We start from the raw sequence: 25,889 nt of genomic DNA, 5'->3' as shown, positions 1-25,889 counted from the left end.
TACACAAAGTGCAGTTGCCGGCCTCTGTGGCATGAGTGGTAGCGTCTCAGCCTTTCATCCGGAAGCCCTGGGTTTGAATCTAGGTCAGGCATGGCATTTTCATATGCTACAAAAATTGTCATTCTTCTCATCCTCTGAAGCAATACCTAATGGTGTTCCTGGAGGTTAAACAAGAAAAAAACTGCATAAAGTGCAGTATACTACAAGACTCGGCTGATAAATTTTGCACATTAGCGTGCTACACGGAGACAAAAAGTACTATTGAGTTGGACATGGCAGCACATGATAGCTAAAATCCCCCTCTACAAACCTGCGATAATGCATTGAAATCCATTTACCGGTTTTGTTTTTAATAGCAGTTAAAATGGAGTGAGTACGGCCAATTTTTCAACATGGTTAAAACAACGCGCAGTGATCAGATTTTTAACAGCAGAAAATGTGAATCCTACGATAATTTTCATCATTTAAAAGCGGTGTATGGTAGTTAAACTGTTGACAGAAGTACTATGAATAGGTGGGTGTTGAAATTTCACGAATGTGAAGTTGGTAAAAGCAATAATTGAGGATGCACCCCGCAGTGAATGACCAGTTTCTGTGACTGATGAGAAACAGCAAAAGGAGGGGGACAGTTTGCTTCAAAGTGACTGGTGAATCGCCCAGCAATGCATCGCTATTCAGTTAGGCATATCTAAAGAACGAGTAGGCCAGATTATCGAGCAGTTGGATTACTGAAAAATCTGTGCACTATGGGTACTTCGCAAACTGAAGTTTGAGACTATTCTGCATCCACCATACTCACTGGATTTGTTGTGCAACTTAACTTTTTCCCTCATCTCAAGAGGGATGTCGAAGGTAATCATTACACCACCGACGATGAGGTGAAGGAAGCTGTGGCCACTTGGATTTGAGAAAGACCGCCAGAAGAATGTTTCGGTGATGGAATGCAAAAACTTGTCACTTGTTGGGAAAAGTATATCAGTGTAAACAGGGATTATATTGAAAAATAAGTAGTGCATTTTATAGGTAAGGTATTGTATTTTTATTCATTTCTTATTTCATTCCCATGCCATATATACATGTGCAAAATTTATCAGCTGAGCCTCACATTTAGTTTGAACTTCAACAATGTAGACCAGTGATTCTCAATCATTTTAGTTCCAAGACTCCCCAAAAAGTAAAAAATAAAAAATAATAATAAATGAATATTTCCCAACCACCCTGTACCGTAACCCAATGAAACCTAGTTAAAACTATTAGCTGTGTTAATAGCAATAGGTATAAACATGTATGTATGAAGTGTACAAAGAAGAGCAATTTGCAGCTTTGTATTTAAATATTTAAAAACATAGTTTCATTGAAAATAATAATAATTGAGGTTTCAGTTTTTTAGTGTGTGGTTAAATGGTGTAACATTTTTTTTTTTTTCTTTTTCAATTAGATTCTTATGAAAAATGGATAAATTTGTGAAAAAACGAAGTGAACAATCTACATTCAGTTAACTGATTGGTATAAAGAAAAGATTGTACAATAACATACTGACACCCGTAGGGGAAGACACACCCACCTTGTGATGATCCCAGTCACCACATCACCCCCTCCGTTCCTAGACCTGTTGGGCTTTACCAGAGGTCATCTTTTAGACCCTCTAAACTTTGTAACACAGTCATCAGTTTGGCTTCTGTCAAAATACCACCGATCACAAATGTCTTGGCAGATGTTTCCATCAGTGTATTTACACAACCTACTATCGCCTTCATATGGCCTCTTCCAACCATGACCACCTACCATAACTTAAACCCTCAACTATCAAATTAACCAATTTGCAGCAGCAAGATCCCCACGCCTTCCTCTAACATCATAAGTTTCACACAAAAACTCTTCCTATATCTAACTTCAATTAGACTATGCACTTATATCATCATTACTTGATTGAATCTTTAAACACCAAAAATACTATCTTCATACCAACAAAACAAAGTTTTGATCACAATGACAATTTTGTCTTAACAATTTAATTTACTCAAAGTCCTCTTAATATACTTAAAAATCAATAACTAGATTCACAAATTTAATAAGCCTCTAATGAAAATATTACCCTACTTCTCTCTGCTCTGATCTGCTTTTGGGAGTGAGGTCAATGCCTATACCCCCTCCTATACCACAGTTCCATAACAGAGTTTTTCACCAATGCATTCTCATCCTAACTGCAAACATCTCGGCTAATCTGAGCTCACTGTCAAATGCCTACCTTGGTGAAGTAAGCACCCAGAGGGTTCCTAGCCACCCGGGTTGCTATTCTATCTGTAACAGCATCAGACCTCCTCAGCCATCCTCTGCAGGGCTAGGAATCTAAGGAAACCAGCAACTATGTTCCATTCCCTTTTGGTTTTCCAATTAACTTGCAGATCAAAACCAGAATTGATCTTCGCAAGGTTTGTAACTACTTTCGTGCATTCAGCTTCGTACTTGGGCCAGACATACAAGACGTGGTGCACATCATCAATGGCCCTTTACTCCGGATACAAGCCTTAATTAAACCAAATCTGGCCAACATACCTAAATCCAGAAAGAAACTATGTAATATGGCAATTGGATGAAATTCACTTAACTACCTGCATACTTCTCACATCAGCAAAAATACCATGCATATTTTTATTGTACAATGACAGTTATTTAAATTATGGTTTTACCTGATTGGCTGGAAAGCCACAGTACGTTGTTTACTTTCAAGTTCTCTCAGATGAAATCATGAAATCAACACCTGAAAATTAAACATCTGGATCATAAAAGCAAACCCTTGGAATTTTCAGAAGAAAATTACGTACTTTGAGAAATCAGCTAGGGTCTATTTGTAAATCAAGCCGTACTGATAAAGGTACACTTGAAGCATCTTATCTCATAGCATTAAGAGTAACCAAGATGTCTAAACCCCATATAATAGCAGAAAACCTCATATCCTACTGCAATTGAATGTCAAGTGTTTAATAGGCATAGAAAAACAAAAATATTTTTAAAAATTCTGCTCTAACAGCACAGTATCAAGGCAGCAGATCTATGACATGGCTGTCAATGTTCGCGATCAGATAATTCAGCAACGAGTTCAAGTGAATTTTTTAGTACTTAGTTTGATGAATCAACAGATGAGGCATACATTTTACTCACTTCTTATGTTTTGTGAGATGTGAATGCGATAGGGACATAATATGTTGTTTTTCAAATCAATACTTTGTTATGCAACAGGACAATGTCTTTTTGAAGTTATTCTATGAGGCTACTAAAAGCTATAACATAGATTGAACATATTGTACTGCATTATACACTGATGGTGCAAAGGCAATAACAAGAAAGAACGAAAAACAATTGTCTTATACCAAGGGTGGAATGGATGCATGGCTTCCTTCACAGACACACTCTTGCCACCAAAAATATGCTGGAACATCTCAAAAAAATTCTTTGTGAAGTTGTAAAAATGTTTAATTTTAATAAAAGTCTACCATTACAGAATAGGCTGTTTTCTAACTATGTGATGAAATGAAAAAAAATAAAAACCTCATCTTTTCCATACAAAAATCAGATGGTTATCACAGGGGAAAGTGTTAAAATAGTTATTGGGATTGTGAGATGAATTAATAATAATATTTGTCCAGGATAAACAAACGCTATTCTTAATGTCTTTACAGAATAATGAATATATGTTGCTGTTGGCTTACTCAGCTGATGGTTTTTCACATTTATACAACTTGATTGTGAATTTACAAGGACGTAATAAAAACATTTTATCAATGACAAAGTTCATACTTTCATTAAGAAACTTCTTATCTGGATTATTCGCCTTCAAAGCAAAAATTTTGGTTTGTTTTCACTCACCTCCGATTATACTGAGAAAAATTTGGATGAAGAAAATACTATTATTCACCACAGTGTGGATAGCATGAAGACACATTTGCACGAGCTAAAAATTTAGCTGACAAAGTATTTCCCAGAAGATAAAAATGATTTCCCAAGGAGATTGGTAGTACTAAATCCATTTAGTGAAAATGTAGTTACTAAGTTACCAGTTGAGGTCCACAACCAGCTCATCGAAATGACAGTTAATAAAACTGTGCAATTACAATTCACATCTGAAGATTTAGATACGTTTTGACTTGCTCATAGGAATAAATAGAGAAATTTAATCAAAGAAGCATTGAAAATATTAATTCCGTTCACCATGTCTTACCTATGTAAAAAGCTGTTTTCATCTATGGCTACGCTAAAAACTAAATATAGGAATCATCTTTTATCACTTGAAAACAGTTAGCTTTTGTGTGTTTCTAATATATATGGGGCATTCAATAATTAACAAGACAAATTGACTTAGAGAAAAACTGATTTATTCAATGACAATGAAACTTACACTACTTTTCAATATAGTCTCCTACAACAATTGACACTTTTCCCACCATTCCATGAGCTTTCTGAATCCCACAGCATAGAAGTTTTTATCTTGCTTAACCATTTGTGTACTGCTTGAACGCTTTGTTGTCGAACTTCTTGTCTCTTAAAAAGTCTTTGAGCAGGCCGAACTAATGAAAATTGGATAGGATGAGATCTGGACTGTAAGGAAGATATGGCAATACTTCCCAACCCAACTTCTTGAGCCTTTTTTCCTGTTCTGTGAGCACTGTGGAGGTGCACATTGTCATGCAAGAAAATCACACCTTTTGAGAGAGCACCCTGATGTTTTTGCCTTGTCACTGGCTCACTTTCTGTTGGAACATGTTAGAATAGTGCTCACAGTTCACGGTACATTGTTCTAAATAGTCACTAAAAATTGGACTTTACAAGTCCCAGAAGGTTGTCAATATCACTTTACTAGCTGATGTATGAGTTTTAAACTTTTTTTTTGGTGGACGAATCCAGATTTTCCACTCAGGACTTTGCTGTTTGGATTTGGGCTGAAAATGGTGTATCCATGTTTCATCACAGGTTATTATATGATGTAGAAAATTCTAGCTTCAAACCATTCTTTGAGATCAGAACAAATGTGAATGCAGGTGTCTTTACAGACTTGATTTAACTGTCTTGGAACCCATCTTGAACACATTTTGCGATAATTCAACCTGTCCTGAATGATTGAATGTGCAGTTCCAACAGTAATATTACACAAACTAGCAATTTGGGAAATTTTGACTCACCTGTCTTCACGAATAAGAACATTTATATTTATGTAATTTTGCATCATGGTAGTCAAAACTTCAACTGATCTTCCAGAGTGATGGAGATCAGTCACACTTGTTATACCCAAATTAAACTGTTTCCACCCACTTATACACATTACTGCGGTTTATAAATTTTTCACCATACTGTTTCAACATTCTTGAGTAAATTTCCACTGGTTCCACATCTGATAACAAAAATCTTATCACTGAATGTTGCTCTTCTGATGTACACATCTCAAATGGTGCTGACATTCTGAAGTCAACAAAAGAGGTTATGCTTATATTAATTTCTTTTTTCTTTTTTTTCAGTTTTTTTTTAACACACTGTTTGGTATAATAACTATTATATATAACTTAAAGAACAGCTTACCAAATTCCAATTTGATCTCCTTGAGCACGTTCAGCTATTCTGCCATCTTCAGGAGGAGTGTAATTATGATTGAAATATTTAAAATTATAAAACTTACATGATTAAATTACACATATAACAATTGATTGTCATTTTGTTAAAGTTCATCAAAAGTTAAAGTTTTAAGCCAAATTGACTCCTATTGTAAAATGACTAAAATGACTCATATTGTAATAGTCAAAGAATTGTTATCTAACAAAATGACGATCAATTGTTTTATATATATAATTTAATTATGTAAGTTTTAATTTAATCATAATTATACCCCTCCTGAAGATGGCAGAATATCCAAAAGCACTCAAGGAAATCAAATTGGAATTTGGTAAAATGTTCATAAAATGATATATAATATTAATTATGATCAAGCAGCTGATTAAATGTGTTCACGAGGTTACCAACTTGACCCTAAAAACGTTTCATTGTCATTGAATGAACTGTTTTTTCTCTACATCAATTTGTCTCATTAATTATTGAATGTCCTTGATAGATCCACATATGGAGAAATTTTTAAATGAAAAACAAACACAACCATCTCTTTAATTTATTTTCTTTACATGTGTATAATTGTAAGTAAAATGTTCATAATAAATTATTTTTTCTCATTAAATAATTTCATTTTTTATGTGTAAAGTTGTAGGCTAATTTTGTGACCCTTTTCATATCACCGCAACCCCCAGATAAGCGATTAGATTCTCAAATCAAATCACTTTTCTAAATTCATCTTCGTCTTTACACAGATCCTTAGAAAAGTTTAATGTTTTTAGATCTGCTTCTATTTCTTTAAACCAATTGGTCTTTGTGGCTCTATTTATGTAGAAATTAAATATTTATTTTATCACTCTTTGGTTGTTCTTTCTGTATACTGGTCTATAAAACCTTAATCCTTTTCAGATTATGTTCTCCTAACCCACCGGGTTGGTCTAGTGGTTAACTCGTCTTCCCAAATCAGCTGATTTGGAAGTCGAGAGTTACAGCGTTCAAGTCCTAGTAAAGCCAGCTATTTTTACACGGACTTGAATACTAGATCGTGGATACCGGTGTTCTTTGGTGGTTGGGTTTCAATTAACCACACATCTCAGGTATGGTCGAACTGAGAATGTACAAGACTACACTTCATTCACACTCATACATATCATCCTCATTCATCTTCTGAAGTATTATCTAAACGGTAGTTACCGGAGGCTACACAGGAAAAAGAAAGAAAGATTATGTTCCCCTATTTTTTTTGTGTATTTGTAAATTTCTTTTCACTTTTAGATTTTTAAATTCTATCTTCACATTTTGGTCCGAAAATTTTTGTTAAAATTATTTTTTCTACTTTTGCTATTTCTTGTTCTGAAAAAAGTGCTGGCATTCTGCCCCATATAGTGCTTCTGGTAGGATTACAGTTTTATAGTACCCAGTTCAGAGTTATATGACAGTGATTTTTTTATTGTAAACTAGACTGTCTAGCCAGGGGGCTCTGCCTCCTAGACCCTCGACATGTTCATATCTTCATGTTTGTGAGAATATTAAGTATTATACTGAGCGATTTTAAGAAAATAAATATTAGCATTTAACTGCGATGAACTTATTATTGTGATTTTTTATTTCAGCTTCATTTATCGAACTTAGGCTCTGTATTTATCGCTCCATGAAGCTGCTCAGCTCGGTTTCACAGCCAGCCATCACAATTTTCAATGTATTTATAAAAAAAAGTGTTATTAATACATTTTACTGATATTGTTATCTGATATTATTTTTTTTTTTTATTATAAATGATCACAAAATATTCTTTGATAAAATGTTTTAATATTTTATTAGCATTTCACTGCAATGAACTTACTGTAATGATTTTTTATCTACAGCTCCACAATGTATGCTTTGCTACTTATTTTAGTATCGATATACAACTAATGGAACCAAAAGCGCATCTCAATAGACATTTTCAATGAGAACATTCTTCAATTTTTTTTTTAAATCTGTATTCAGTAGCACTTGCACAGTAAATTTTCACAATTAACAGCCTTAATATTGGGTGTAGATTTAAAAGTTATTTAAAAAAACAGAAATTTTTAAATCTTTGATAACCAATAACTTTAAATAATGATTGACAACATATGTTTTTTATTTGCCATGATGTCGATAAATTATTAAAAAACAAATCTTTTGGCTATTTCAGAAAAGAAGTTGTATAGCTGGATTTGTGCAATAGAAATGTGTGGTTTCTTCATACTGCCACAAGAGCAGTCACACATAAAAAAAAGATAAACATAAAAACCACCCTTGCAATAAATAGGAACTTTTTGCTGAATTAGATGTCTTTGTTTACCTATGGGGTCCTTAATCTTGCATTTCAAGGAAACCAACTCCTTTTATATATATATATATATATGTGTGTTCTTCATGAGATGATTGTATTTTTTGTTGGTGGTGTTCTAGGTAGATAAAACTTTGTATGGGACTGACAACAGTGAAATTCCTTTGTAGTGGATGATGTTTGTTTTATTACCTTTTTGTGAAGGGGATATATTAAAAAAGAATTTTTCCAATTTTCTGGAATTCTTTAGAGCTATTCATTATACAAAAAGCAGTAAAAATAAATTAAAGAAATAGATGACATAAAACGAATATAATGGTATTTAATGGTTTTGATGATAAAATTGTAGAAAAAATCTATAAAAAAACACAGAATAAAAAGTACCATGATTATTCTACAAAAATACAATTGCAGAAAAATAACACAGATATTAGTAATAGTTCTTACCTTAAACACAATTGCACAGTAGAATAATAGGAAAAATTACTAATGTATATGATAAAAATAAATGTAGCAAAAGTATATAAGCCAAATTACAAAATATTTAAGGAATAACATTAATAAAAATAATAGAAAGGACTTAAGAAGAATATACAAGATTAAATATTATGAATGTAATAATATTTAATTGGTAAACCTAACACATCATTAAGAGCTAATAAAAACTGATAAATTATTTCTTTTTAGATTACACAATTAATTATCTACAATCTATTTAGTCATAAGAAAAATAAAAACAATGCAGTTAGGTTAAATTGTTGGCAACAGTTAAAGTCTAAATATAAATTGATGTTATCTTTATTGTGCAGAATTCACAATTATCCACTACTTCAACCTCTGGTTTACAATTGGATGTGTTTTTAGTGTGAATTGCTCATAAAAATTTATTTTAACCTGTATTTCTTGACATAATGATTCAGTTTTTTATTTCAGTATAGCAAAATAAATTTGATCTTAAAAAATGTTTACAAAATTCAGAGCACAATTTAACCATTGATCACACTTCCAACATCAGTTCTACTAACCATATTACTGGATTATAAAAATATATTGATAGTAAAATAATCAGCATGTTCTGATTAAAATTAAAATCACATTTGTGTGTCCTTGTAGATTTTTATTAGCTTATAAAGGAAATAACAGTTGTCAACCACATTTCTTGAAAAATCAGATTTAAACAAGTATAAATTGATCCTAGCTAGTACAAAAATATTATTTTGTAATTTTACATGTTGTTTTATCTACAATCCTATAATGTACCAAATAATTTGAATTATTTTTCAAACATCAGGATGTTTTTGTAAGGAAACAAATTTAAGGATCTGGCAGTTTTTTTACCTTAACTTTGTCACTTTAGAATAGTTATAAAAGATAAGCATTTTGAAGTAAAATGATGAAATCAAATGATATCACAAAAGTCAGGTGACTGATAACAACAGTGGATGCCCTCATTGTAGAATCTGGAATGACACTTTTTGATTTATGGATGTACTAACCATAGAATCAGTGTATTAGTAACTTTTAAAATATTTTTACTTTCAAATGCAGTTTTAATTGATAAAAAAGGCATGTCCAAATTTTGTGAGATATGATCAGTCTCAATGTTATTAAAATGTTCTTCTGTATATGCATACCTCACACACTCGCTCACTCAACTGCATATTCTACAAAAAAATAAAATTTAATAGAAAAAATTATTAATTTCAAAGGAATTCATTTATGTAATAGACCAGTGAGCATAATAATCAGTTACTAATATTTTTATCTCTGAGAAGTGATGTCTACTTTCTCTGTGAATAGGCTATGCTCATTAGCTGTAGTTGTATTAAACTATATGAATGTATTAAAATTCATTTATAATTTCATTTTCTTTTTAACCACCCCTATTTATACTTATATTTTTTAATTTATTTTTAGATCTCTTTACTACTGATAAAAAAGTGATTTCAATCGATTGCTGTAGCTGGAGTTAACAGTTTTTTAACTATCACTGTCAATGATATAATTATTGAAGCAGTGTGAAATGTATTTAAAAGGGCTTTATCCTTATCAAAGATTTTGACTACAAATAAATATTTTAACTGCATATTTTACAGAATTGTTCAAATTTTAAGCAATTGCTTTTCCCAAATAACAGGGTGAGAAAACTGTTTTCCCTCAATTTTCTTTGAATATAAATGTTTTTCAAGTACAAGTTTAAACAAGTCTTTAAATAAAATAATCAGAAACTGAACACACACATGTATATTACTATTATCATCATCACTACCACCATGACCATCATCAAAGTAAAATTATAACAGCTCAAACTTAAGTAAAAAATTTGTTTTAATATATTTGTTACTTTGTAATCTTTTTGTAGATTTTATTTATTTATTTTGATAAAAATGTAAATATTTTGAGGGTAATTGTGTGGTTTTTTATTACAATTTAGAGAATGTAACTCTAAAATATTGTGCTGCTGAAATAAAGAATTTGCTGCATAACCCGTATTTCACTTTAATTATTACATCATTATAAATAATTTTAAAATTTTAAGAAAAATCTTACAGTTGCAGTTTAAAATTTCTGTAGACATGTTACTCAGTAGCAAAAATAAAAAAATATTTCAGATAATGTCCAGTAATGGTCAGCAGGTGCAAATGAATGCTGTTTCATTGCAGTGGTTCATATCTTGGAACAGTTATGTTAAAGGCTGGTCAAACGATCCTCCTGGTCCAATAGACAACTCACATCTAGCAACATGCAGTAGTGATGGAAGTGTAATGCAAGGTATGTTGACCAATATAATTACTCGATTACAATAATGTATTTTATTTAAAAAAACCCTACTGTACATTTTTATACTTGACATGTATAATGGAGACTGCTGAGTAGCATACACCCGTGACTTTCTTACGGGAGTTTATAAATAAAAACATTCCATTCTGTTATTGGCAGTTCATAACGCCACCGCCTAAGATATTGATATAATTTCAACATATTTTTTGTAACGCATAAAAAATGGCAATAATCAGGTTAAAAAATTTCAGTTTTGTCAAAATATTGCCAAATAATTTTTACAAACATGAGTAATAGCAACATAAGGTTTCACTAAGTGCAGACTTATCTGATTCTTTTTTCATTTAGATTTAATTAAGTTTCAAAAAAAAAAACCTGGGTGGCTATATTAATTCAAGATACTGAATATTTTTTCACACATTTATATTGCATTAGCACACAAAGAAATAATAATAACTAGTATAAAAATATCAGTTAAGAAGGTTTAAATTAAAAGAACAGATTTCTGTATAAATCAGAACATTACAATCAGTCGATTGATCACAATTAATTGTCAACATCCATCAACTGATTTATAAATATGTATGTATTAAAAAGAATGATGTAATACGTGATTATGTTAAACAATATGCAATATCATATGTAAACATTTCATTTTCTTTTCCCATGGCTGACTTTAATTGCAATTTTTTTTAAAAGAATAATATACTTAGTAGTCTCCATTTTAACAACAGTTTCAACTAAACATGTCATTTAGTATAAATTGTTCAAGAGTTAAAGTTAAAAATGAGAATAAGTAGGCCTTGATTCCAAGTTGGCACTTTATACTATCATTTCAATTTCTGGTAATATAAGGTTTCTAGGAAAGAAAAAAGTTTAGTGCTTTAGTAATTTTTACTCTTGAACTAAGAAACATAAGTAACGTTATCTGTTTTAATGAATTTCTATAGAGGAACCATTTGTAGGATGGCAGACACAAAAATGTTTTTGTAACCCCCATCTACATTTGGGGATCAATTTTGGCATGATGAAACCAATAGTTTCTATTTCCTTTCACACAAATAGTCTAAATCACAAACTTTCACAGGATATGTAATTTTCTTTCTATAGCCGCAGAAAAAAATATCATGTTGAGATTTGGACTTCATGATGACAAGAGATGTATGTCTCATCAATCCACCGATTATGAGACTGTTTTTGAAATATAATAAAGAACTTATTCAAATAGTTGTTTGTTCATAATGCAGATAGAGTCATAATTGATCATTTATCTTAAATCGGTGATTTATTAGAGGTAAAGCAGAATTCCCAGTAAAACCAGTAAACCTCAGGAAAATTTCAGAAAGACCCTCCTGCATGCTTATATTTTTGAAACAAAACAATCTAATAAATTCTTTACTGATATTTCTAACAGTAAAACAATACACTGACCCTCATTGCATTAAATAGTTCATCTTTAATGTGATTCGATACTTTATTTATTCCAAGTGATAAATTTTCATTGAATGATCATATTGATTTAATTAATTACAACCTCAAACCGTACACTTTCATTGTGAGATATCTTAATCGTTAAGCTTTTCATAATTAAACCTTTATTATCCCTGTTTTACTATAATCTAGAGTAAATTGTATCTACCAGCAGCTACTTCATTAGGTCAGGACAAGTTTTCAGGATGCAAAAAAAGAGTTCTTGGATCTTTGGTATCAGTAACTACAATTCTCTTGGACTGACATTTGGTAAATTAAAAATTATAACATTTCCTTGAATTTGTGTTAATGAAATCTATTTAACGATTCAATGTGATTCTTGTTTGATGTTGTTACTGACTCTTAGTCAGATAAATAAATAGTGCTGAAGTAAGATATCAAGAGTTTTGACTTCTTGGACAAATATAACTTTATTAAAATATAATTTAAGAAATTAGGACTAGAATATTTTTAATGAAAAAAAAAAATTAAGACGTTTATTTTTGAAAATGCTACAAATTCATTTGAAAGAGTAAAAAGATGTAGAAGATTTTTTGTTTTCTTGTTTTATAAATTAGTTGACTTACTACAACAACCTAGAATTTTGTATAAAGACAATGAAGCCATAATATATTTTGTCTTAATATTTTTTTTTTCTGTAACTCATAAAATATTTCTGTGTTGTTATTGCAGTTAAAGATTACAGGCAGGTATCAAAGGATCAATGGGAATTCTTTCATAGGATTTACGGTGGTGGACCTGAAGTTCAGTTTCGTCTGCTAAATGGTCAGCCATTACTTATTGTTTCTACTCCTTCACAGCCTATTCCCAACAATAAAACCACATATACAAACAGGTGAGTTATTTTATTTATTTATTTTTTAACTATTGTAGGTCTTACAAATAATGTTTTGTTAGTCATTCTTTCATTTCAAGTTACAAGAGTGTGAGTTTATGTTTTATGCTTTTTGCGATTGTTGATATAAAGAAAATAGAATTTTTTTTACAGGCAATACATTTAAAGAAATAGAGACATATTGTAAGAATCTGACAGGAAAAAAGTATGATTCATGTGCATGTTATAATTGGTATCATTTTCAATTAAGCATCCTAATGAGTTACACTACTGGAATAATGTCATTCATTATGAATATTTCCCATATGGACGTACATCAATATAAAGAACAATCTTTCATTGAAGCAGAAGATCACATACCAAAGACAGGAAGTACAAATAATTACTGAACTCAAAGTTAAACAAAAGAAATCAGGATTGTTTATCATAAAAATTGGTTAAATTTCATCATGTTATACTGGACGAGTAAATTAAAACAGAACTGAGCGGGCTGGAACTGCAGTTATTTGAATGTCATCTTGTCACTGCTAGTGCCATTGATTGTGTTTTACGCTTGACAGTTGTTGTCTGCTGTAAACTGTTTATGCTTCAGTGCAGTATAGTTATATTCTTTTGCAGTTGTGTTTTCCAAAATGTCTTATTCAATTGAAGAAAAGGTTGCTACAATGGAAGCTTATGTGGAGTCTGGATCCTTTCAAGAAACATGTCAAACATTTAAGGAAAAATCTTTGAACGCTAGTTTCCCAACAGAGAGTAGCATAAGTGATTGGTTAAAAATGGCTTACAGCAGAGTCTGTTCAAAATGCAAATGAAAATAAGCTACTTTTTGTTAGGAATTTATCCAATATCCTGGTTAGACCATTGCTGATATTCAAAGACAAATTTCTGCCATTCCAAAAAATTTATTATGCAAGTTATCACACCAAAGTGGGGAAAAATACACATCTTGCTATAAGATTATTCATGATTTAATTTGAAACCACAGTGTACAATAAATATGTAACAATTTAAGGGAACAGGTAAACTGAGACTTTTTAATATTTATGAATGGCTTCTCAAAACATTGTCAGTGGGCAGATAGACCCAATGATTTATTTTGTGACAGACAAGTCATTTCTGTACAAATTAATTTGGGCAACACCAGGTACTGGATGACTGAACACCCTCATCAGATGATTGAGCATCCATTTCCCGATGAGAAAACAATATATGATGTTTATATCAGTGTGTGATGTACTGTTTTGGGTAATCATATAGTGGGACCAGTATTTTTTGACTGGACAGTCAATACAGAAGTGAACCATACAATTTTTGAAGAATTTAATACTTTGTTTTTATAAATTTAAGAATTACTGTGTTTGTAAATTTAAGAATTTTATAACATAAAAATTCTATCACATTATATAACATCACATAAAATTCTATCAATAATGTAACATTATTTTTAAGAAGCACACTGAAATTATAAAAGAGAGAATTATAATCAGAGAATATGTTATGACATTGTTTGAAAAGTAATCACTGTGACTTGTGAAGAGAACTAAACTCAGGTAACAGGTATATTCAACTACTCTATTAATGTCTATGAACTAATCTACTCTAATAATCAAATCATTTAATTGTCTAATTATGTGAAAGTAGTAGTTTAGTTAATATTACAGTATGTTTCGATTAACATATGTGCTAAAGTAGCTTCCTGTGGATGATTTTTTTTTTAATTCAATTAAGCAGTCGACCATCTATTAATTTGGGTAAGTAATGAATTTATTTCATTTTTAATTTATTTTTTATCTTTTACTGAAGTTTATTTTAACAGTAGTAAGTAACAAGAATATGTAGTATGCCTTTGAAAAAGCTAAAGCTTCAACTCAAGTTCTGGTTTATATTGATATTAGTCACAGAAAAATATTCAATAGTGAATCAGGCTTTATATATGTTTCTTATAACAAAATTAATTCATCTTAATTGAATTAATTAATATGAATTAATTTCATCTTAATTAATTCAATTAAGATTAATTGATCTTCAAAATAAGCTTCAATTTAAGTTTGAAGTTTATTTTGCTTCAAATATCCATTAAAAGTCATTCGTTCATCATTAAACAGGAATTTACTTTACCAAACTGATTCTGATTCTTCTGCTTATTACATTTAAAACAGTTAATAAGCAACTAAGAAAGTTTTGAGCTAATGAAGTTTAAAGTCTAACCAAAAAGAAACCAAGCCTCTTTAAAATTATTTAATTTAACAGGTTATATAAATAAATTAGATAGATTCACTTTGAATAGTGTCAGCTACTGTATATAACATTCCTAGCATTTTTCCTGAATAGAGCCTACAGGTACCAGAGTGAATTTTCTTTAATATCTTTTATAATATTGAAACAACATCATTTTAAGGTAGTCATTTCTTGGAAACAGAAAGAAATCTGCAGGTGTGAAATCAGGTAGACTGGAGAAGTTTGGTGAATCATATCACATAAGAAGTACCAAATGTAAAAAAACAAAATGCAATGTAATGTAAAACAGAGCAAGGAGTCCATGTTTTGTTTGTGCACACTTCAAGCCTGTTTTTACTGCCTCCCACAAATACTACATTACTTGCAAATAAAATTCTCTTGCAGTTTTTCTATGTAGATGGTCAGTACCCATGGTCGTTGAATCTTCAAACTCTCTCTTATTTGATATTTTTCTTTACTTTTAATTTAACTTAACTAATTATTTAATTTTCTTCAATTCATAGAAATTAGTCAACATGGAAAGAGCTATATTTATTTTTTCTTATTATTTTTTAAATATGCTGATGTGTGTTGTATGCGTGTGTGTTTATCAGCATATTTAAATTTTTTAGTTTAATACTTTCTTATAAACTACTTCGATGAAATCAGTTATGATAATCTTATATAGGTCAGCAGAGTCGTGTTGTGATCAGCAGTCAGGATCAAATAGTGAACAGGCTGGTGATTCTTTGTCTAGTGGACACTGGAGTAATAATGGTTCTCCTACGATGAAAGCTAAATCAGCTCAGATTGGTGATTGTTCTAATTGTACACCAGGTAACTGGTACTATTTTCTTTACTCTTAATCAATAAATAGCAAAATGGCAGTATTATTATTATTATTATTATTATTATTATTATTATTATTATTACTATTATTCTTAGTAGCGTTGTAACATTTTTAATAGTTGTAAACAGGAATTGTTTATATATAATATCAAAATAATGTATTTTAATTGAATGATGTTTATCAGTTGGTTGCTGCAGGTTCATTCTTTTACTTCCACTTACTTCCACAAACATGATTCTGATTACAGATACAGTCGTGATATACAAATGATTGCTGCATATCATTATTTTAAAACTTTTGTTGTATTCTTCATATAAAAATACTTTTAAATAGTTCACAAAAAATCTTATTTCAAAATTTTTGTTGGAACATTTACCACTCTTGTTAATATTTTTATTGCATTAAATCACTCATCATGTTTGAAGCTTTGGATGTAAATGAAACTAAATATTTTCAGATGTAGTGTAAAATTAAATCTTCATAATACTACCATTATTTTTATTTTTTAAGCAATAAGTTTCATTTAAATAGGTTTTAACCATTTAATAATATAAATCTTTTAACTGATAGTCATTTGCAGTAGCCAGTAGAACAGACAGTAGAACTCACCAGTAATAATTTTTTCGTTAACAATTTCTAAGCAACAATTTATTTTACTATTCATTATATACTCAATAATCAACATCACCATGATAAACACACTTAAGAAAATAACATTAACTTTATAAACCAAATTAATACACAAACAAATATAACTAAAACATCTTTAATAATTTCATCATTATCAATAAGAGGTATACCTCCAACTACAGGATTTTTAATAAAATGAATAATCATAAAATCAACAATTTGAACAGCCCCACTAATGCCAATAATAATATTGATATCATCAATTATGGCAACATATATGTATCTAAACATAATAATTCCAACAATAACTAAATAAAATAAATAAAAAGTAAAAAAAATAGTAAAAAAAGAGTCAGTTATTTCAATTGTACTAAACCTTATAGGAATTCCAATTATAATAATTTTTAAATTAAATCCTTCTTATGTTTAGTTTAATTTTTAAAAAAATTAAGTTAAAAAAACTATTAACCTTCAAAGTTAAAATTATCATTATAAATAAGCCTTAGCAAATAAATGCACCACTATGTTTGCAATATAGAGTCATAATTGAATATAAACCAAATAAATATTGAGAGGTTATTAACCTTAAATAAATTTACAATTTATCACCTAACTCGGCCATCCCATTTTTAATAAATAAATGAATATTTTCAACAAACCACAAAGACATTTGGAACCCTATACTTCATCTTCGGACTTTGAGCCAGAATACTAGGTACAATAAGAAGAACAATTATCCGAATAGAATTAATACAACCGCAATCAATAATTAAAAATGATCAAATTTACAACACCATCGTAACATCACACGCATTTATTATAATTTTTTTTATAGTTATATCAATCATAATTGGAGGATTTGGAAACTGATTAGTACCAATAATAATCGGAGCACCAGAGATAGCATTCCCACGAATAAATAATATAAGATTCTGACTATTACCCCCATAAATTACATTACTAATTTCAAGCTCAGTTGTAGGATCAGGATCAGGAACAGGATGAACAATTTACCCGCCCCTTTCAGCCCAAATCGCACACTCAGGACCATCAGCAGATCTAACCATTTTTTCTCTTCACATTACAGGACTAAGATCTATTATAGGAGCATTAACTTTATCTCTACAACAATGAATATACGACCTAAAGGAATAACTATAGAAAAAATACCGCTATTCTGTTGATCAGTCCTAATCACAGCAATCCTGTTACTTATTTCTCTTCCCGTACTAGCAGGAGCAATTACAATACTATTAACAGACCGAAACTTTAATACTTCATTCTTTGATCCTACTGGAGGAAGACCCCATTCTATATCAACATTTATTTTGATTCTTTGGACACCCAGAAGTATATATTTTAATTCTTCCAGGATTTGGATTAATTTCACATATTATTACAAATGAAAGAGGAAAAATAATAACATTTGGACACCTGGGAATAATCTATGCCATACTAGCAATCGGAATTTTAGGATTTATTGTATGAGCACATCACATATTTACTGTAGGAATAGACATTGGCACACGAGCATTTTTAACACAAATTCGAATAATTGTAACATCATCCGACGTAATCCACTCTTGAACAATCCCATCAATAGGAGTAAAAATAGATGCAATTCCAGGATGACTAAATCAAATTAGATTAATGACAAAAACACCTGGAGTATTTTTTGGACAATGTTCAGAGATCTGTGGAATAAACCACAGATTTATACCAATCGCTATAGAAAGAATTGACAAAATCATTTATTAAATGAATAAAACCATAAAAAAAATTAAACATTAAGTGACTGAAAGAAAGTAATGGTCTCTTAAACCAAAATATAGTAAACATCGAATACTCTTAATGAAAGACGCTAGTTTAAAAAAAAAAACATTTAATTGTCAAATAAAAAATGCATAAAATGTGCATTTTGATTCCACAAATGTCTCCAATAGTATGAAACCTAATTTTATTAACAACAATTACAATCATAATAAATATAACAAAACTATTCTTCATAACAAACATAAAAAAAAAATTTTTTAAATCAAATAAAAAAAAAGCAAAACAAATAATATTAACTGAAAATGATAACTAGACTTTTCTCAACATTTGATCCAACATCTAAATTATTACAAAGAAACTGAATAATTATTTTAATAACAACAATAATTTTACCAAAATGATATTGAACAAAAAAATCTCAAATAACTATACTCATAAAAATAATAGAAAAAAACTAATAAACGAATTTAAATCAATAACTCACCAAAAAGAAATCCTAATCATAGTAATATCAATTTTTATATTTATTATAACTAGAAACGTAATGGGATTAATCCCATATGTATTTACATCAACAAGACACTTAGTAGTATCAATATTAATTGCATTACCAAGATGAATTATAATTACAACATATAGATGAAAAAACTTCACAAATGAAATATTTAAACACATATTACCAAAAGGAACACCTTCCGCTATTTCACCAATAATAATTTTAATCGAAACTACAGGAAATATTATCCGACCAATTTCACTGGTTGTTCGACTAACCGCAAATATAATTGCAGGACACTTACTAATAACACTATTAGGAAATACATCGTCAGTAAAAATGTTAGTAATTACTATGCCAATCCAAATAATCTTAACAGCATTTGAAACAGCAATCTCAATAATTCAAGCATATGTATTTGCAACACTTGTAACACTTTATTCTAGAGAAGTACCATATGAAAAAAAATCACTCATTTCACATAGTTTCAAGAAGACCATGACCAATTATTTTATCAATAAATGTAATAACAATATTAACAGGAACTGTTAAATGAACCCAAATATGGAATATGACATAATAATAATAATAATAGATATAACTTTATCAACAATGTCCATAATATTATGGTGACGAGATGTTACTCGAGAAGCAACATTCCAAGGAAATCATACAAATAAAGTAAAATCATTAATAAAAATAGGAATAATCATATTCATTATTTCAGAAATAATATTCTTCCTATCATTCTTTTGTATATTTTTCCACTCAAGATTAGCCCCATCAATTGAAATTGGAATAAATTGACCACCAAAATCTATCAAATCATTTAATCCGATAGAAATCCCACTTTTAAACACAATTATCCTAATCTCATCAAGAATTACAGTAACATGAGCACACCACAGAATCTTATCAAACAAACTATCAACATCAAACAAATCACTAATATTGACAATCTCGCTAGGACTATACTTAATAATTTTACAAAAATGAGAATATCATCAGTCAACCTTTACAATAGCAGATTCAGTTTATGGATCATCATTCTTTTTAACAACAGAATTCCACACGTAATTGTAGGAACAACATTCCTCGCAATCTCAGTAATACGATGTATAAAAATACACTTTTCAGCTACTCATCATCTTGGATTAGAAGCAGCAATTTGATACTGACATTTCATAGATGTAATCTGATTATTCCTTTATCTATCAATTTACTGATGAGGAAAATAAAACTTAAATCTTTTTAGTACAAAAAGTATAATTAGCCTCCAACTAATAGATTAAAAAAATTAAAAAGATAATCAAAATTACTCTAACAATAATATCCCTAAGTTCAATTATTATTACAATAATAATAATCACAATAGTAATTTAAAAAAGAAATAAAATAAGACGAGATAAAAACTCACCATTTGAATGTGGATTCTCTAAAATATCAACACGAAAATCTTTCTCTACACACTTCTTAATTGCAACCATCTTCTAATCTTCGACATCAAAATCTCAATAATTATACCTATATTTTCTACAAAAATAATAAATATAGATGAATGATTAATTTCTTCAACAATTACAATTACAATTCTAATTATAGGTCTAATACATGAATGAAAAATAGGAATACTTGAATGAAGAAAATAAGGAGAATAGTTAAATATAACATTTACTTTGCAAATAAAAAATGTTGAAAAATATTTTTTATTTGATAAATTTTTTATTTTTTTTTTTAATAAAAAATATTAAAAAATATTTTTTATTCTGTACTTAAGAAAAAAATTTATAAATCTTTATTTTTTTAACTGAATTTAATGATTTTTTTTCTTTGATACTAAATGTTCTTTTATTGAACAACAAAAAATATTATACTACAAATAAAATGTTTCATTACCTAAATTTTCTTTCAGAAATTTTACAGTTTGAAGTCATTTTAAATAAGTTAGAAAAATATATAGCTTATAATACATATTATGTGAAAGTCACGATAGTTTTATACATTTATATAAGTTTTTAAAAGTCAGTAGATTAAAACAAAAAATTTCCCAAAGATTTTTTTTTAACAAGTCATTCTCACTGTTTCCACTTAATCACAAAATTATATTTAAGTCAAACAAAATACTGAAATAAAATAAAAAACTTGAAAATTTATTGTTGCATGATCTAACCAAGATGAGTAGAACAACACCTTATAGACATGTACGTTGATTTTTCCCCCTTTTTTACCAGCTGTATGCACTGCAAACACAGCAGCAATTTTTCAGTCTTTCTTCAAGAATTTTTCAAATATAATTCTTGTATTCGCATCACCACTTGCCCAGGCTGTTGCTGTAGGTTGGCACAAGCAGAAATGACCAAATTTGGCCCACCTCCCTGTGCTGTAGCCATTCTTTTGATACATCATCTATGACAATATAGTAAAATCTAGATATGAAAGTAATTTGGCACCATTGGTTTTTTTATTGTTGTATTTATACAACATATAAGAGTCAAACATCATTCAGCCAAAAAAAACTAAATATAACTTTTTTCCAGAATATGATTGTTTTCCTGACATAAATATGCATACAGCATCTGGTCAGATACATCCACTCTCCCCATATAATTTTTTTAGTCTCTTATCATTTTTGGTTTGTCTGTGATAACCACTCTACTACCCCTAATTTCCCTTTTCTTATTTGCAGCTGTAAAACTAGTTGATATAAAACTTATTTTTTCTGTGATTTTTTTGTCTAAACCCTACCATTAGCATACTGCTGCCTTTTCTTTTATACAAAGTTTTACCTTCATGAAATCTTGACTTCATATCTTGTGGAATGCCTTTTCATTGCATATGTAAAGTTGCAGTAACAAATGTGCATTTTGAATATAAATACTTCACTAACTTGATTGAAATAAAAAAAATTATTAATGAATATATGATATCTCTTATATAAGTAGCCTCCTGTTTGTAATAATTTATTTACAAGGGTAAAACACAATCCATTTTCTTTTACTTCTTTTTTCTCCTCCTTTAGCACTTCTGTGCACAAAAAAATTCAAACAATAATGTGTGACAGCATCAAAAAACATCCACAGTTTTACGTCCCATCTGTGATGGTTCTTTTTGTAAGTATTGCAATGACTAAGTGCCTTTGTGCTTACCATGCTCTCATTAACAGACAGGTTACTGTTTGGTGTATAATGAAATCTACCCATTCGATTCGTATGATCAGACAATAGTTGAAACCACGCTCAAGCACCATAATTGATTTCTTGTGGTTTAGGCAAGTTTTTTTATCTACAATATGAGCAAATTTTGAAATAGTTTGGAATCTGTCATGACTAAACATCCATCCAAACCAAGGTATGTACTGAATGTCATATTTCCACTAGTAACGGTGTATTGCAGGCTTTCAGCTGATCCCCAAGTTTATCAAAACTAAAATAATGCTTCAATTTCAAGTAGGGTAACTGGTTTCCATCTTTTGGACCTATTACTGTGTATTAAAAGATGCACATTTTCATTAATAAAATTTTCAGCATAAATATTTGTATATTTGACAAAGGTTTCCAATAGGGTAGCAGTAAAAAATAATCAGACGTATTCAACAGGTTTTGAGTTGGGGTAATGGCAATGTCTAACCTCTGGGAGTTTGTTAAATTGAAGATTATGTTTGTAACTTGGATCATTATCTTCATTAACTTCTGTCTATCCAGTTTCATCTGCTGATTAACTGGATGAATTGTTCCCGATCAGCTGCTGTTTACGTGGCCAACCGTTGGGTCTAGGTGGTTCTGGAAGAGTTAATGAAATATTATCATCAGAGTCAGAATCATAAGTTAGCAATGATTTTTTGTCAGGTGTTGATAGTAGTAGTGACAATTCAAGTGATTATATAGATGACACTGACAACAATCCAAATTATAATCCTGAAGCAGAAATCAATTAACTATCAACATCAGGTAATTTCAGTAAAGAAAACTTACTTATAAATTATGAAATTACCTGATGTTGATAGTTAATTGATTTCTGCTTCAGGATTATAATTTGGATTGTTGTCAGTGTCATCTATATAATCACTTGAATTGTCACTACTACTATCAACACCTGACAAAAAATCATTGCTAACATATCCTCTTCCAGTTCTCTTCTAACAGTATTTTCACTTATAGGTGACTTTCTCTTCATTGTCTATTTTACAATGTAAAACAATGAATAAACAACAGAAATCAGCAAAAAAACAAATTTCAAGAACCTCAGCAAACTCACTTGGTCATTGATATTTCATAAAATTAATAGAAAATATTAGTATAACAATGTACGTAGGTCAGTGGACAAGTACATTCTGGTACTAGTTATGAAAAATGCATCGTATGTTGCATAAAAATCTATATTCTCGGCGTCCTGAAAACCAGATGTTAGCACTTTGTGCATAAACATCAGACCATCCTGAAAACCATATATCAGTATTTTAAGAATAAAACACAAATGTCTGGAAAACCAGACATTTAGCAGTGAAAGGATTAAGTTATTATTTGGGAGTGTTTGGCTGTAGAAAAAAAGCCAAACGAAAATTTTTCATTTCACTATTATTATGACATGTACAAATACACAATTATGATATAACACAAAATAATATTTTATAATATACCTTACTTCAAAGTGAGCTGTTTCCAGGTTTGTGCGATCTAAATATTGTGAAGTTATAAAACATTGCTAAATGTTTTTAAATTTGAATGTGATGCAGTAGATTTTATCCATTTATGATCACTTATTATTTTTTTAATAACAAAATTTTTATTTGTTTTTCCACATTCTTTTACCTATATAACACAACTTCAAATAGGCATATCCATTATTTATCATTATTATCTTTAAAGTCTTCTTTTCTTTTGATTATTCTATTAAATTGATCTTGCGATGCCTTATTACAGCCTACGCTTTGAATTTTTCTTCTTTTCACTGATTACCGATTGCGTATCATATCACTTAAATTGAAAGAAATCTTATAGTTTCTTTACAAGTTTTTAAGATGATTATGCATTATTTGTAAAATATTATGTAATAACGCAGTTACAGATTGACACGTCTAGAAGTATTTAGATACTTTAGTATGATCGTAGAATGTTGTACTTTTATTAAAAATGGGATTAAGGAGAAATTTCTCCTTAACTACATATGTATCATCTTCAACTGATAACAAATGATAATTCTGGTATCAGTTTTGGCAGAAAACTTGCTACTGATGTTTAAATAAAGCTGAAAATGTTATGTTCTTAATTTCTCCTCTTTTTTTATTCATTTTAACCATGGAAGTGTTTAACAGAAGAAAGGTTTTTAGGCTTGGTTTTCTAATTTATTTATTATTGATGATTTTCAATTTTTTATTTGTTTCAGAAGCTATGGAAGTTCACCATCATACACTCATGTCCGCTGGCGATCATTCCACTCCTCTACCTGAGTGTAAATCTGATTCTGATTATTTATTATCATTGCTCGATGTCAGAATAGAAACATCATCAGATGTTAACCATAGTACTACAGAGATCTGTTGACAGATGTTACAGCAGATATTCCATTTAGTTCCATCTCAACAACCTTATGGACATATCTTACTATGACTTTTCATATTTTAATTACTCGCATACCCTTAAAGTACCATTAACACCACCCTTTCATCCCACTTCCTATTGTTAAAATTGTTACTGTAATGATTCATTTAATGTTATTGCAAGTATGGTTATTACCAACATTATTGAACTACTGTATTATTATCTTGATGATGGTGATTCATTTCATTCCTAGCCTTTTCCTTATTATTAGTGTTGTTATTAGTATTAAATTAATTATTAATTAGTATTTTACATTTCATAAATTTTTACATACTGTATTAATTTATGAACCACATCTATTATCCAGTTTTTATGGATTGTTTTAATCTTTTCTTGTAATTCAGTCATTTTGTTTAATAAATGTGTATTTCATTACTTATAAAATATTAAAGTTTTATCTGGTGTTATTGTCCTTGTATGATTGTTTTCCCTTTAATTTTTTGAAAATATATGTTTTTGAAATTTAATTGTTTTATTTATAGTTTTTATAATTGTATTATTTGAGATTAAATGCAGCCCATTCCGTTTTATTATGTATTTATTTATTTTATTTTTTTCTGTTAAGTGGAATATCATAATGAGATGAATGCAGTTTATGATTCGATGTAATAAGTACACTATTAATATACTTGTAACATTATAAGATATTGTGATTATTTGTAAAATTTTTTAAGTATTATATGTTTATATTTTATATATGCATATACAGATTTTTGAAAATTGTTATATATTGTTTTGGTTGGTTAGTCATGTGCGTGTGTATATTGTTATAAACTTACCAAATATTACTTTTAGTATCTGCTGTGTATCATATATATTTATATAAATATTGTATTTAGTTTAATATTCATAAATAGTCTGTTAATTTGATTGTATATTTTGTATTCTGATATTGTCAATCATCTTGCAAGTGAGCATAATCCTTTGAAATAAGTATATATATATATATATATATATATACTGATATATACATTAAATGAAATTTTGATTGAGTATAATTATTGAGTTTTGCCCTGGTTTTAGGAGCCTATCCTTGAATTTTTTACACTGTTCTATTATTTGCAAAGGAAATAATTTAAGTGTTATTAATTTCTGAGTGGTGAAATACAAGCAACTTCTCTTTTATAACAGACGCTTAGATTTCATTCTTTTTTTACAGAGTAAATTGATTTTGAATCAAACAAACATATTTATTACATGATATTTAAAAACTTATTAACTTTTCCGGCAGATTAGTATTTTCTTTATATCCAAGTTATTAGGTTATAGAGTATGTTGACCGACAGTTATGCTACTGCTGTTTTACAAAG

At 29.4% G+C, this 25,889-nt stretch overlaps 1 protein-coding gene across 9 annotated transcripts in view; it reads left to right on the top strand.

Annotated features, from left to right (window-relative positions):
* Positions 1–25,528, top strand: part of Usp20-33 (Ubiquitin specific protease 20/33) — a 130,978-nt gene extending 105,450 nt beyond the window's left edge. For 4 of the 9 annotated variants that reach the window (XM_075371842.1, XM_075371851.1, XM_075371869.1 and 1 more), the window contains 4 exons: positions 10,522–10,681; positions 12,854–13,016; positions 15,922–16,070; positions 24,365–25,523. In XM_075371842.1, coding sequence (XP_075227957.1) covers positions 10,522–10,681; positions 12,854–13,016; positions 15,922–16,070; positions 24,365–24,522 — 630 coding nt within the window. In that variant the 3' untranslated portion in view covers positions 24,523–25,523. Of the gene's footprint in view, positions 1–10,521; positions 10,682–12,853; positions 13,017–15,921; positions 16,071–24,364 lie in introns of all 9 variants that reach the window. The other 5 variants (XM_075371875.1, XM_075371911.1, XM_075371884.1 and 2 more) reach the window with 4 other exon arrangements.
* Positions 25,529–25,889: the final 361 nt, after the last annotated feature.

The sequence above is a fragment of the Lycorma delicatula genome, chromosome 1, assembly GCF_047948215.1.
Source record: "Lycorma delicatula isolate Av1 chromosome 1, ASM4794821v1, whole genome shotgun sequence".
NCBI classification, from domain to species: Eukaryota; Metazoa; Arthropoda; class Insecta; order Hemiptera; family Fulgoridae; genus Lycorma; species Lycorma delicatula.
The sequence above is the reverse complement of the archived record's forward strand: the minus strand, read 5'-3'. Positions and strand labels throughout refer to the sequence as shown.